This window comes from Manacus vitellinus, unplaced genomic scaffold, assembly GCF_001715985.3.
Source record: "Manacus vitellinus isolate BGI_N305 unplaced genomic scaffold, ASM171598v3 scaffold_11_pilon, whole genome shotgun sequence".
Classification (NCBI taxonomy): Eukaryota; Metazoa; Chordata; class Aves; order Passeriformes; family Pipridae; genus Manacus; species Manacus vitellinus.
In genome coordinates, this window is record NW_021938895.1 from 10,854,715 (window position 1) to 10,868,457 (window position 13,743).

A 13,743-nucleotide genomic window follows, 5' to 3' on the forward strand; every position below is an offset into this window, starting at 1 on the left:
CTTGTGGTTACAAGAAGCAGGTTGGCTTGGCTTTGAAGTTAAATAATTCTACGCTATCTCAGGTACTGTCATTAGTTCTGGCTGTCATATAAACTGGATGAAAAGAGTTTAATCTCCCCTCAAGAAAGAGGCAGATGGAGGATTGTGAGCAGGCTGCCAGGAAGAGAGGCAGACCCTGGAGCTGACGGGGAAGGTCTCTGCAGGCACTGCCTGGAAGTTCCCCTCTTCAGCCCTGTCTTGTGACAGATGCTGAAATAAAGTGAGATAATGCGACCCATTGCTAGTTTTCTTTCCTCCCCCCCTCACTTATACTCAGTTTTCTTGAATATTTGAAGTGGTAGAATGTAACCACGTTACAGCATTTTTTTTTTTCAAATGGCTGTGTGTAACATTTAAAAGGGTAATTTTCCCAATTCACCCTGTGCAGCAGGTGCAGATCCTGTGCCTCTGCTTGAAGGGCCCCTGCTTTCCCCCCACTGGGCTGTCTGTAATAGTGAGGCAGGCACAAGGGTGCAGATCTGTTCATGAGCTCCTGCCCTAAGGCATTTCCACACTGTCTGCTCATTCCTTCTTGTGTGTCAAGCTGTGAGGACACCTTAATCTGGCAGCACGGATTTCAGATCTCTCTGATCTTTAACCTCTAGACTCAGTACTGGGTGATTCAGGGGAGAGATGAGATACTGTTTTGGGATAATCTGTCTTAGAAGCACTTTCCTTGTAATTCCATTATTGGGGATTTCAGTGATTGTGGTTTATGCCAAGGACTGTGCTTGTTCTGAATTTGAAGTACAATCATCCTTTGAATGCTTGCCATAATATTTTTCATGCAAAATTTGAGCTATATGGAACAATGACAATGTTTAAAAGTATATTTTGCTCAAGCAAATAATCTTTTCAGTCATACTTGCTGTCAAAGCTGACTTAATCTTATTGTTATGGGCTGGTTTGTTCTTAAAAATATATTGTTATATATACAGTTAATACTCAAGATTGTGTGAAAATCCTGAGGCACACAATTAAATCCTACACATGCAGTCACAGGACAATAAATTCTCTTTAATTATTTGCATCAAGCCTGGGCAAATAATCAGTAAATAAGGTTGTTAAGTGCAGTCTTTCTCTTATCTAAGCAATTCATTCTCCTGGTCAGGTGTATTAAAGCAGGAACATTGTCATTTATTTCCGTTTTGTACCTGCTATCAGTCATTACATCTTCTTTAAGGACATGCATATCTATGTGATGTTATCTGAGGATTGGGCTTGTTATGATTTCTACATCTAGAGTACTAATATAGTTAATAGATTTGATTGACTTTGCAAAATAATGAAAATGATACTTTATTTTATGTCAGTTTCATATTCAAATTTCTATGTGTGGGAGAAGCGTCGCTGGTAACTCAGTAGTAAATCCTTCCCTGAAAACGTGGTCAGTGTCAAAGTGAGTGTGGTCTCTCCAGAAGTTTTATAGCACTATGATCCCTGAACATAGGAAGGAATGTTGTTTCAGAACTGAAATTAAGCAGAATTTCATCTCCATCAGTCTAAAAATAATTATTTGGAAAACTAAATTTAGGTTTGCTGTGACAAAGGGTATTCAGATGATGGAGAAACTACAGTCTGTTATTTGAAAGGAGGTATTTCTCTTTTTTTTTTCTGATTTTTGCTGTTTTGATGAAAGCTGTGCAAAAATTAGAATTTTACTCTAATAAAAATTTCAATATAAAAGAGTCTTGAAGTCTAAAATGCACAAAAGTTTTTGCAAGTGAAACACCTGTCTTAAAATGGTCAAAAATTATGATATATTGGAATGACTCTCAGGAGGCAATGATCCATTATAAGAAAATGTAATTCAGTGTTGAACTGAGAAAGTTGAAACAATTTTAGTTAGTCCAGTATTAAGATATTTTAAATTAATTGTATTACCAACCCCGCCTGCTCTACATTTAACTCTCTATATCCTGCCCTTGCATAAATGCCAGTGAGGGTCAATTCTGTCTCCATGTATTCCTGTTCACAGTTTGAAAAGAGCTTACAAGCACTTGCACATACATACAAGACTTCTTGGTATTTCAATAAAATAGCTGCATTCAAGAATTAGCACACTGTGAAAATTATTCATCCTTGTTCCATAAATGAGGCAGAGGTTTGTCTTAAAACAAGCATTTTGTGTAAATCTATGGAAATCATTTACTTTGGTGAAATTAGTGAAATCCATTTCATTAGGTCCAGCATGTCCTGGGACAGAAAGCTTTTGTCCTGGCAGCCTGTATGCTTTCCATATTCCGTTATGCAAATATGAGAATTCATCAGAGACTTTGCCCCATTCCTGTTACCCTCATTCCAGTTGATTGTACAGTTTATCTACTTCAGACAAATCTATGCACAGTCTCCCAAAACTAGCAGCTTCTGCCCACAAAAGCAACATAAGCTTGTTTTACTATTACTTGCACATCAGTGACATTGTGTTCAGTGTGTCAGGCACAAAGAGAATTCCCATCCCAGTGAGTTTAGAGCCTGAAAGTATCAGGCCTGATATTCAGTTTACACAAAACAATATAATCCCGTTCAAGCCAGTGAACTCTGTATTACATAAGCAAAGGGCCTTGCTCACTGTTTCAAACAGATGAAGATTTATTTTTTTTTTTTAATAGCAAGACTAGGAACAAACTAGGCAAGCAGTGTTTTTATCAAGCTCTGCCATAGTACAGGAAGAGACAAAGGACTGGTCAGAAAATAATTCTATTCCATAGAATAAAAAACAAAGTCATACCCACAGATAGTTCAGAGTCATGTCAAGGTACATGTCTGCTTCTGATCTGAATTCTTCAGACACTGTTTTCCCCATTTCCACCCCCACACTGCAATTTGTGCACAAACAGAAAGGCTTCCCTGTGCAGTCATCCCGGTGATATCAGATGTCCCTCCCCTGCAGCCCTAGGTGACATCCCAGCTCATTCACGCTGCATGTTTTTCATGTTGCTTGCATGGGGTTGGGATCATACTTATTGCTCATCTGCTTTGTCCAGGTCAGATGTAATTTGTTCTGTGCAATTCTGCTTCCCCTGGCAGATTAAATCTGATGTGGGTTTCTCACTTTCTGTTTCATACTGCTATCTTCTCTGAGTAGACATAGGCCCAACTTAGTGCAAATATATCTTTTGTCTGCAACACCCATGAGATTTCTTTTATTAGTAGTAGTTTGCAAATTTCCCATGATCTTCTTTCTGTGCAGCACATTTTAAATATGGCACATCCACATTACAAAATTCTTCCTCTTCCTCTTCTTCATGTATTTCTGTACTAGATTATGAGACATTTAGGGCAAACAACATAGTATTGATACATAAAGAAGAATACAAAATTTTTCCCAAATAAAACATAACATGCTTCTTCTTAAAGTATAGCCTTACAGGAAGAATGCATTATCCCCAGTTCTTTCAAAGTTACAGTACAAGTTCACATGGCATGTTTTGGTTAGCCGGGAGATGTTCTTGTAAAGTTCAGAATCTCACCCAAATACAGATCTGAATGTTCCCAAAGTTTGGAACGAAAAGATCACATCTGTAATATTGCCTTACATATGTTTAATTTTCAGATTTTATGCTGTCCTTTGTTAATTGGAGTTCCTTCCCTGTTCATTTTACTGGCATTTTGAATTTCAAGGTGCCTTTCTGTCTGCAAAGCTCAGCTACAGTATTGGATGTCCAAACCCAAACCCTGACAACAGCAACCAACCTCGTCCTCATTTCAGACTGCCTGTTTGGCTTTTGTACCTGTCCAGTTTATGTGACATTGCTAATATCAAACTCTTCATGAAGGTTAGATCTTCAATTTGTAGAAGCTGACATACCTTCCTACATCTGCCACACCCAAACCGAGAAGCTACCAGGTTCTACCAACCAGCCACCACACACTGAGGAGCTACATGTTACTCTCCACAGGCTCTTGGATCAGGAAGGTTCTTCTGTAAGTCATAGAATATATCCTACACTGCACTGTGTAGGCTATCTGGAAACACCAGAGTGGGATTTACATGAGATAGCACTATAGCTATGCTAAGATTATACTCCACCCAGACTAATACATCTCCTGTGAAACCTACACAGAGCTGTGTGGTGACTCCAGTAGCTCAGCTCAGTGGATATGATTGCATTGCTCTGCTTGATGCTGGGTAGAAATGCCATGGTCTTGCGTATGATTTCAAACACGTCAGCGTCTAAATACTCTGCTCCACCATCACTGTAAGAGTAGGTCACTGAGAAATACAAACCAGAGTCACTTCGAAAATCATCAGGCAGATCCCCAGGTCTGCCTCTTTTCCCTCCTCCACTAATCATTCAGCAGTGGTGGATCTATCACTGGAGTGGGAAGTGCCATTCCCCCTCTCTCATTTCTTCTCCTGAGTAGTTCTTCTGTCAATCCATGGCTGTGTTCCAAGATCACCACCTCATAGATATGCTCTCTGCCTTGCAGGAGAGCAGCAGCAGGGATGTCTGGGCATGTTTTCCCTGGCTTGGGACATGTTTTGCATCTCACCTTTGCCACAGGTTTGCTTATTCTGTGTTTATTGCCCAGGTCAGGTGCCAACTTTCCAAACTTTTGTGCTGTTTACATCCTTATCCTGCTGGTACCAAGCACGTGTGAGGGCCACCAGAGCCACTCAAAACTTTCCAAACAAGAATAGTAATACCACGGGGGACATATAGTAACACAGTGTCCAAAGGGTGATACTTGAACAAGCTGGGTACCAGAAAGTGGGAAGAGTTAACCACTGCCTGATCCTGCTTTAGCAAAGACTCACTGGGCTTCAAGCTAGGCCTGCTTTATGGCACTGAGTTGAAAAAGCAAATGAACAATTAAATTCCTACATTTAGATTGCGAGTCCAGACATTTCGAATCCAACCGGGATCTTTCATCAACGGAATCTGAAAAAAAAACCAAAAAATAATGAGATATAATGCAGTTAATTAACTATACAGAGAAGTTAATGTATACAAGCCTCAATCATGGTCCTTGAAATGCAGCTGCTCTTAATGAATACCTCTCCTGTGATTCTTTTGTAAGCCACATTGCCCTTGTGTCATCCTCACTCTTTATCTGAACTGAGAAATGTTCTCAGTTCTCTCTTTCTGCCTCAGTTTTTAGGGGTTTTGCAGAAGGATTTAGTCCTCTGCTGGTAAGATCTGTGTCATCAGCTGGAGGGAGCTTGGAAGGAGAGGATCCCTGCAAGCTCTGAAGAAGCAGGGACCACAACAGTCTCTGTTTATCCTTTTGCAGTATGGGGATGGCCAATACAAAGGGCAGAGGTAGAGCTGTAATTCCACCCCACTGCCTAGGAAAAAAGTCTTTTCATAATGCAGCATTCTTAGACCTGTTCATGGCACAGGAAAACCTCTAATATCAAGTAAGATAGGAAAAGAAGTTCTGTAGTACAAGAAGAACACACTTCACCCCCTTTGAAGCAACCTGGGGCTCAGGAGCCTCATAGCAGAGCCATGAGTTTATTCCATGAGCAATGCCCAGCTGACAGGCAGCACAAGAGCCTCAGCAGAGTGGCTGTACCTCCACAGACAGAGCCCCACAGCTGAGGTGGCACACAATTACTGTGACAACCTCTTTTTGAATGCACAGAAGTAGGAGTGAATGATGATTTCATTTTTAAAGAAGCTACAGTTGCAAGACACACTGAAATAAATTAATATCCACTAAATAGAGTAAGCTTCCACTGTTGTTGGAGATGAAGGGCTACATGTTTAAAATAAAAGTAAAAGTTATTGAAGAGAAATTCTGTACAGCATTTTATACTACTTTTTATTTCATAGTGAAATTTCATACTGAAAGAACTAATTCTACAGGATCAATAAATATGATGATATGAAAAATAATTTGAAAGATTTCCTTTTCTTGTCTTGAAGAATTAACTTCCAAATGTGACCAGGTTTGCTGGTGGTGTGTTCTGAAAATACTCATATTTCCTCATATTCAAATATCAAAATTTTTCAAACACAAATGCTCACCAGAAAAAACCCAACCCATTCTGCTCTCTGTCATTCCCAAGTTATATGAAACCTAGAATACTCCATGGAATTTTACTGAGTAAATAGAAAAGGCATGAAATTATTCTTTTTCTGAACTTTCTTTTGTTTGAATTAAGACAATGAAACAATTACAAATAAGGAGCAATCAGAAACCAAAAAACAAGCATTACAGAAATAAATTCACCCAGTTCTAGTAGATGCAGTTCTTAAGGGTTCCTTTACTGTTCGTTACACTCACACACTCTGGTATATGTATAATTAAAATGACATTTTGTGGGGGGGATGTGATAAATGAGTTTGGGGTGGCACCATCAGAAGACATAGAGGTTTGGCACACAGCCCTTCTCCGTTCACCATAATATCTTGCACTTGAACATTACACTAGGGATTGCACAACACTATTCAAACAGAATTTACTGAGTCTCTCAACAATCTTATGGACCAGGAGGTGTTATAAATTCCATTTTTCAGATAAGGAAACTGAGACACACCCCGATTAAATTACTTATCTGCATTACAAAGGAATTCTAGCATCTGAATTAGAAATAGATCTTTATATGTGGTCCATTGTTTTAACAAGTGATCTATCCTTTCTACTCTCAGAAGTAGAATAAAAATACTGGCATTATTGTGTCAATAATTAAATGAACAGAAACACGCTTACAGGCTAAATTATACGTTTGTGGTAGTTTGGTCTAGGCCTTCCTTGGTGACCAGTTTGTAACCAAGGAAGGGCCCAGATTTACCCAGTACTCCCTACAATTTTTATGTAAGTCAGGCTATAAGAAGAAAGGAGGAGAGGCCTTCTTTCTCTTTCCTTCTGGCAGCTTGGAGGTGCAGGTTCCCTGCTGTTGAGTTTGTTGTGTTGAGGAGCGAGGCCTGGTAAGGCCTTGTTGACCTTGGGAGGCAGAGGTTGCTGGCCATCGTTCCAGAGTGACTTTCTGTTGTCCCAAGGAGAGTAGTAAGATAGTCTTTTGCTAATTTCTTTTAGTTGCTAGGTCTCGGGCTACTGATTGGGATATATATATATATTATTTTGATTTTGTTCCTTTTCCCTTCCCCCTTTCCTTTCCCTTGTGAAATTGTATATATATTTCAATTGTATATAACTGTAATATAAGTGTAAATATATTTATATATATTACTTTAGCTGTCTCTCTCTTGTTTCGGTTTTCTTGGTTGTTTTTTCCCTCTTCTCCCTGAGGTTTGGGGGGGAGGAGGGGGACTTCTTGTGGTAAGGTTTGGAGACTTGGCAGGGAGCCAGCTTCAAACCATATCAATATTGAAATACACATGCATATTGTATGCAAATGTTGAATTCAATATAATTACAATTTCATGTTGCATGTGCCTGTTTGTGTCTCAGAGCTGTCATAGAATGGTTGGGTTGGAAAGGACCTTAAAGATAATCTAGTTCCAATTCCCCTGCTATGGGAAGTATAAGCTTTATGAGACCAGCTTGCTCAAAGCCCCATCCAACCTGGCCTTGAACCACTTCCAGGGATGGGGCATCCACAACTTCTCTAGACAGCCTGTGCCAGTGCCTCATCACCATCATAGTAAAAAACTTCTTTCTGATATCTAATATAAATCTACCCTCTTTCAGTTTAAAGCATTCCACCTTGTCCTGTCACTACATACCCTTATAAAAAGTCCCTCTCCAGGTCCCTTGTTGCCCATTTAGTTACTGGAAGGTGCCCTAAGATCTCCCCCTGGGGTCTCAGCTTCTCCAGGTTGAACAACTCCAACTCTCTCACCCTGTCTTTATAGGACAGGTATTCCATCCCTCTGATCATTTTTGTGTCCCTCCTCTGGACCTGCTGTAACAGGTTGTCTTGGTTTCTCTTTGGTGTTGAGGTAAATTGTGGGGAGGTGGGGGAAGCTTGGAGATTGGATTTTTGTGGAATGAAACCTTCACACAGCTCCACACCTTTCCTGTGCTGAGGACCCCAGAGATAGAAGCCACACTCCAGGTGGGGTCTCACCAGGGCAGAGTAGAAGGACAGAAACACCTTCCTCGACCTGCTGTCCATGCTGCTTTGGTTGCAGTCCAGGATACAGTTGGCCTCCTGAGCTAAGTGCACTCATTCTTTCCTTTTCTTTCTTTCTTAAAAACAAAGTTCTCTGATCAAAAAAATAAATCTCCGAAACATAATAATAGGAACCGCCACAGGAAAACAGTATGTTTCATCAGCAGAAAAGTCAACAGTGTGTTGCAACAGAGTTGGTAATTGTACGAAAGTGCCTGTGCATTCAGTTCGTCTGAAAAAACAGTGATCAGAGACAGGCCTGTAAAACATTCTTTGTGTACTGGTGCAACAACCACGTGACTCTCCAGGATCCCTGCCAGCAGTTTGAAAGTACAGTTAACGTTGCAGTTCAGTATTTGATCTTTAGAGTTTTCTAATTGCTGCTCCTGCCCGCTTTTGAAAAACAACCCTAAGGAGCTTTCATTCAGTCCTGTAATTAATGGAAAAATTTAGTATTTATTGAATGATATTTTGTCCATTTTCAGAGTGACTGTTGTAAATCAACTGTCTGCTTTTCCTACTTAGTAGGCTGAGAAATGCAAACTGACAGGAGCAAAAATTATTTTAAAGTAGACACAATGCATTAAATCTTTTCTTCAGTTGTGCCAGCCTCTGTAGGCACCCTGCTGACCTCAGAGAACAAGCTAATGTGAGGAAAAGATGACCTCGCACTTGAGTTAGTGAAATAGGACACAAGTGCTATTCCTGTACAAGACAATCAGAGTCAAGGCACAGGCCAAGTCACTGGGACGCTCTGGCCTGTGCCCTGTTGCTGGAAGAACAACACTTGGCATGGGTGCCACGGCCAGCTGGCAGCTCCCAGTTTGGGAATGAGCACAGAGCATTTCCAATAGGCATCTGAAGGGGGTCAACCGGTTTTGGGTGCTGATGGAGTTTAATAGCATGGAGGTGTCTAGATTACACCAGTAGCATCAAAGCCAGAGAATGGGCACTGTCACTGTTTAGTTCATTAACACCAGTGTGGCAAAGAGATCCAGACTGCCTCTGGAGCTACCTGAACCTTCTTCCTTCCAGGAGCGTGGGGATGCCACAGGCCTTATTGCTCAGTTCTCCTGATGACTAAAATTAATATTATCCTCCTAAACTGTCAGAGTAAATTCAATAATATTAATAAGGAAACTGTAACTTCTGGTGCAAAGCTAAATTTGCCTTTTGACCTCTAAAAAGAGTCTTTGTGACCCTATATTGCCCAGTCTGGCAGCATTTAGCCAAGCTGTATTTTTCCCAACTAAACAGGAAACATTTAAGAATTAAGATATTTATTATAGCTGATAGAAGGTGAAGTAAAACAGAAGACTCAGAGGTAACAGGCCTGATATCTGCAAGAGAACTTCATACTCTCACTGGAGGGAAAAATACATGTTATATAAAAATATTTCAAGGAAAAAATGAAAAGGTAATAACTGTAATCCATGTCTCCTTGGGAGAGATATAGAGACTCAGTGAGCATGAAAGAAAACAGGAAACATTTAGGCATTATGAAAACATTATGATAACAGGACCACACAAGCTCTAATATGGCTTGGTGGAAGAAGCTGAGATCTTTCAGAGCAGGCTGAACACGCATTTTTCAGAAATGTTTTAATTATAGCCGAATTTGCCTGTAGGCATAGAAATGGACTAGATGATCTCTGAGTCTCTTTCAGACTTGTATTCTATTATTCTGTGGTGAAGTGACACAGCAGAATGAGTGTGCATTTTCAGGAGTTCTTTTCTAACAATGAAATCTCACAGTGGAAAAAAATTCAGAAACTGGTGGTGAAAACCCTGTTATATGAAATGTTTTGAATCTGACTAAGGAAACAATGCAAAAATGAGGTATAAGGAAGCATGGCAGAGTAGCCAAGGGGTGGACAGGGTGACCTAAGCAGCTCTTCTGTCTCAAACTTCTGACTCAATCTCATGGTATCACCTGACTGGTGTTTAGCCCGTCGCATTGATGCAACAGATGTTGTAAACAAAGTTACTCATTTGTGAATTACTCAGGTAATTTAAATCAGGTTCCTACAGTAATCATGCCTCTAAATGTAGTTAAGTACACAGTGTATGTGTGCTTCATTGCTGCTAATATCAGATTGAAACATCCAATTGCTTCCCTTGAAGAGCATTTGATTTTACAAAACAATTACAAGAGCCACACCTGCTGCCCAGAGGTGAGTTACATTTTCTCTGTAGTGTGGGTGCCTACTGCAGAGCAGTTGATCTGTTCTGTCGCAGTGACCCAGAGCTGGTACCTTTTGTGAGAGGATGCTACCTCCACTACAGAGTAAATTTTAAGCAACAAAGAGGAAAGACAGACACCTTCTTTCAAAATAAGATGATGATCTAATTTAGGCACATGACCAAATTACCTTTCTAAGTGACCTAGAGTAAGAAAACCATTTCCTAGTATCTGAAGTAAGTCAGGTTTGACTGACAACTTTAGTTTTCCTGGAGAGGTTGTAATTAGTCAGATGAAGCTTGGGACATCAGTAAATAATGATTAAAAAACATAACTACAGAGAGTTCTATCAAAAACTGCAGTAACGATTTCATAGTCAAATGGCCTGATGTCTTAACTCATCAAGCCAAAAAATTCCTGTCTACATTTAGCTTCTACAAGAAGACTACCTAAATATAGCCACTGGTCTGTAGGAGGCCAAATGGGGCTGCAGCCCATGGAGATCTCCACAGAACAGTTTAAGTACTTTGCAACACAGAAATCATATTCAAGTTTTATTGTATGAAGCAGAGGAGGTATGACAAAAAACCAGTACTGCCTTATCACCTCACTCAAACCTGGCCCATGTAGTTGCTTCCAAGTCAAAGGAGCCACTATAGTCAAGGGTCCTGGTAGCTCCAGGGTCCCAAGACATCACATGGAGACAGAGGAACAGGTGTAGGGTGAAAAGATCACAAGCGGCTTGGAGTCTCCAAACTTGCCCAGCCCTCACAGCCTCTATTGCTCTAGAGGCAGCATGGGAGCCAGGGCAGCTCTTACAGTGCAAGCACAGTATTTTCCGTGCCCCATCACTGCTAAAAATATGGATAGCTGCATTTTAATCATAGAATCATGGAATGTCTTGGGTTGGAAGGGATCTTAAAGATCATCTTGTTTCAACCCCCCACCACCATGGGGACAGATGCCACCTGCTAGACCAGGTTGCTCGAATTCCCATCCAACCTGGCCTTATACACTTCCAAGGATGGAGCATCCACAACTTCTCTGGGCAACCTGTGCCAGTGCCTCACCACTCACAGTAAAGAATTTCTTCCTAACATCTAATATAATCCTCTTTTAGTTTAAAACTGTTCCCCCTTGTCTTATCACTACATGCCCTTGTGACAAGTCGCTCTCCTTCTTTTATATAAGCCCCCTTCAAGTACTGGAAGGCTACTCTGATGTCTCCTGTTCTCCAGGCTGAACAACCCCAACTCCTTCAGCCTGTCTTCATAGGAGCAGTGTTCCAGTGCTTTTGTGTCCCTCCTTTGGACCTGCTCTAACAGGTCCACATCTTGCCTGTATTGCGAACCCCAGAGCTGGAGTCAGTGCTACAGATGGGGTCTCACCACGGCTCCTTCTGATGCAGTCCAGGGTACTCTCACCTCTGGACTGAGTGCACATTGCTGGCTCACATCCAGCTTTTCATCCACCAGGACCCTCAAGACCTTCTCTGCAGGACTGCTCTCAATGAGTTCATTTCCCAGTTTGTAGTACCTCAAGTTCCTAAGTGATTTAAAAATCCAGACATATGCTGATTCCTTTGTAATAATCCAGCCTCTAAATTAAAAAAAAAAAAAAAAGTGAGAATGTCGATGACATTTCTGTCCCAGAGCTCCAATCTTCTTGCTCAGTGTCAGTGGGAGAAGAGGAACTGTCAAGGTGCTGCAATCTGCAGCGGGGCTCAGGCATAGTGGTTTGCTAACCATACTTGAAAGTGAGTTTTAGTAAAGTTAAAAATAAGGACTGGAAGCAAGACACTGCATGGCAGTTCATTTAGTCCCACACCTCAGTAAGTACATCCCAGCACTGGGTTAACACAGGGGACTCCAACTCTGGTCTTTGAAGTACATCCTGAAAGAGCCTCATGCCAGGACTGGATTCTTCCTGCTTAGCTCCTCCCATTTCTTAACCTCACATTAGTCACTCACAGAAAGAATTATCAGCTGTTTATCTAAGATCTTACAACATAGTTTGATAAAGGCTGTTTTGTCATCTCCCACAGACCATTCAGCTGGGTGGAGCACGTTTGGCTGCCACCACCATTGGCAGAGATGGTGGCCCCACCACCACACCTGAGCTTGCTTTTGGTGGATGTTTTAACGGCTGCAGTTAACACTGCACCTGGGAATGTTTCTCTTAGGAACCACCTCAGGCTACCAAAAGGTGTTTTGTGAGGTGATGTTTACACATCACCCGATCTTCACATCCTCCCTCATGGCATCAGCCTTTCCAGACTCAGAGGCCTCCCAGCCCACTCCTTTCCAGGGCAACTTCACCATGAGCCCTGGAAATGGGGGCTACTGGCCACAGCTTACCCCAGACCACTGAAGAAGGCCATACATGCCGTTCACCAGAGAAGGATTTAAATGGTTGCTTCTCCTCACAGCCAAGGGCAGAAAGCTGGCAGGTAGTGGAGCTGCATGACTGCACTGCACATGCCCTTGTGCATTCGGTTGGCCTTGAAGGAAGCTTTGGGCCATCCAGACCCTCGTTGTTAAGTACAAGACAGAGGAATTCAGAGTACTGAACTCTGGCAGAATATAGGATCTGCAGCCATGAAGAATCTGTAAATTGGGGGTTTTCGTGATATAGAGCACACAAAGCTGATGGTGCCCCACTGATGTTCAGTCTGAGACACAAGATACATGCTCAGTCATATACCCAGAGGACCCTCAGGAGGCAAAAAAGGCAGGAACTATTAAGAAGCTCTTGGCTTAGTTCAGAGGGATTCTGGTCAAACAGGTACAGCAGTGGAGCTGAACTGGCAGCAGGCTTGTTTACAGTCTTGAGAAACTGGACGTGAGCCACTCACTGGATCCCCAGGCTCCACAGCACCCAGCAGTACACAGAATAAAACTGCTGTGGCTGCTGTGCTGTGCCTGATCTTTAAATAATATCGGGCACAGATTGTGTTTTGGCTTGCTAGTAAACTTCACCACAGGTCACATACAAACACCTTGTAAAAGGCTTTTGGAAAGGAGCATTTCCCTGCTTCCATTTGTTTTCTGTGCAAATTCAGGCATGAGTTTCAGTAGTGAGGATGGGGTTAGGAAGATGACAGTGCAAAACTGGGTGCTGTACACTGAAAAGCTGTGTGAGCCTTTCATGTTGTGAATTGAGCCCTTTGTCCATTTGCCTACAGCAGCTGCCTCCATAGTGCAGCATAAATATCATGACAAGTGGGAGGTAATGGCCTCATCTGGGGCTGACCTTTAAAAATCAGCTGGGCTTTTTATTCTTTCTCTTTACTCACTTTGTTTGCTTGTAGACTTTTACTCAGAGGTCTTCCCTATGGGTATCTTGGCTATTTTAGGCTGCCAGTGATGTTTTCCATCCTCCTGGCCATTGATTTGTGGTAAGCCTTCCATCAGAATGCAATTTATTCAGAGAAGATTAAATTTTGCCACAGAGGTTAGTTCTGTCGAGTCAGTACTGATATCTAAGTACTTAC

General features: G+C 41.6%; 1 protein-coding gene across 5 annotated transcripts in view; it reads right to left on the reverse strand.

Moving 5' to 3' along the window:
- Positions 1 to 13,743, reverse strand: part of LPIN1 (lipin 1) — a 78,698-nt gene that overhangs the window by 51,450 nt on the left and 13,505 nt on the right. For all 5 annotated transcript variants that reach the window (XM_018088825.2, XM_018088824.2, XM_018088828.2 and 2 more), the window contains exon 2: positions 4,869 to 4,925. In XM_018088825.2, the coding sequence (XP_017944314.2) occupies positions 4,869 to 4,916 (48 nt within the window). In that variant the 5' untranslated portion in view covers positions 4,917 to 4,925. The remainder of the gene's footprint in view (positions 1 to 4,868; positions 4,926 to 13,743) is intronic.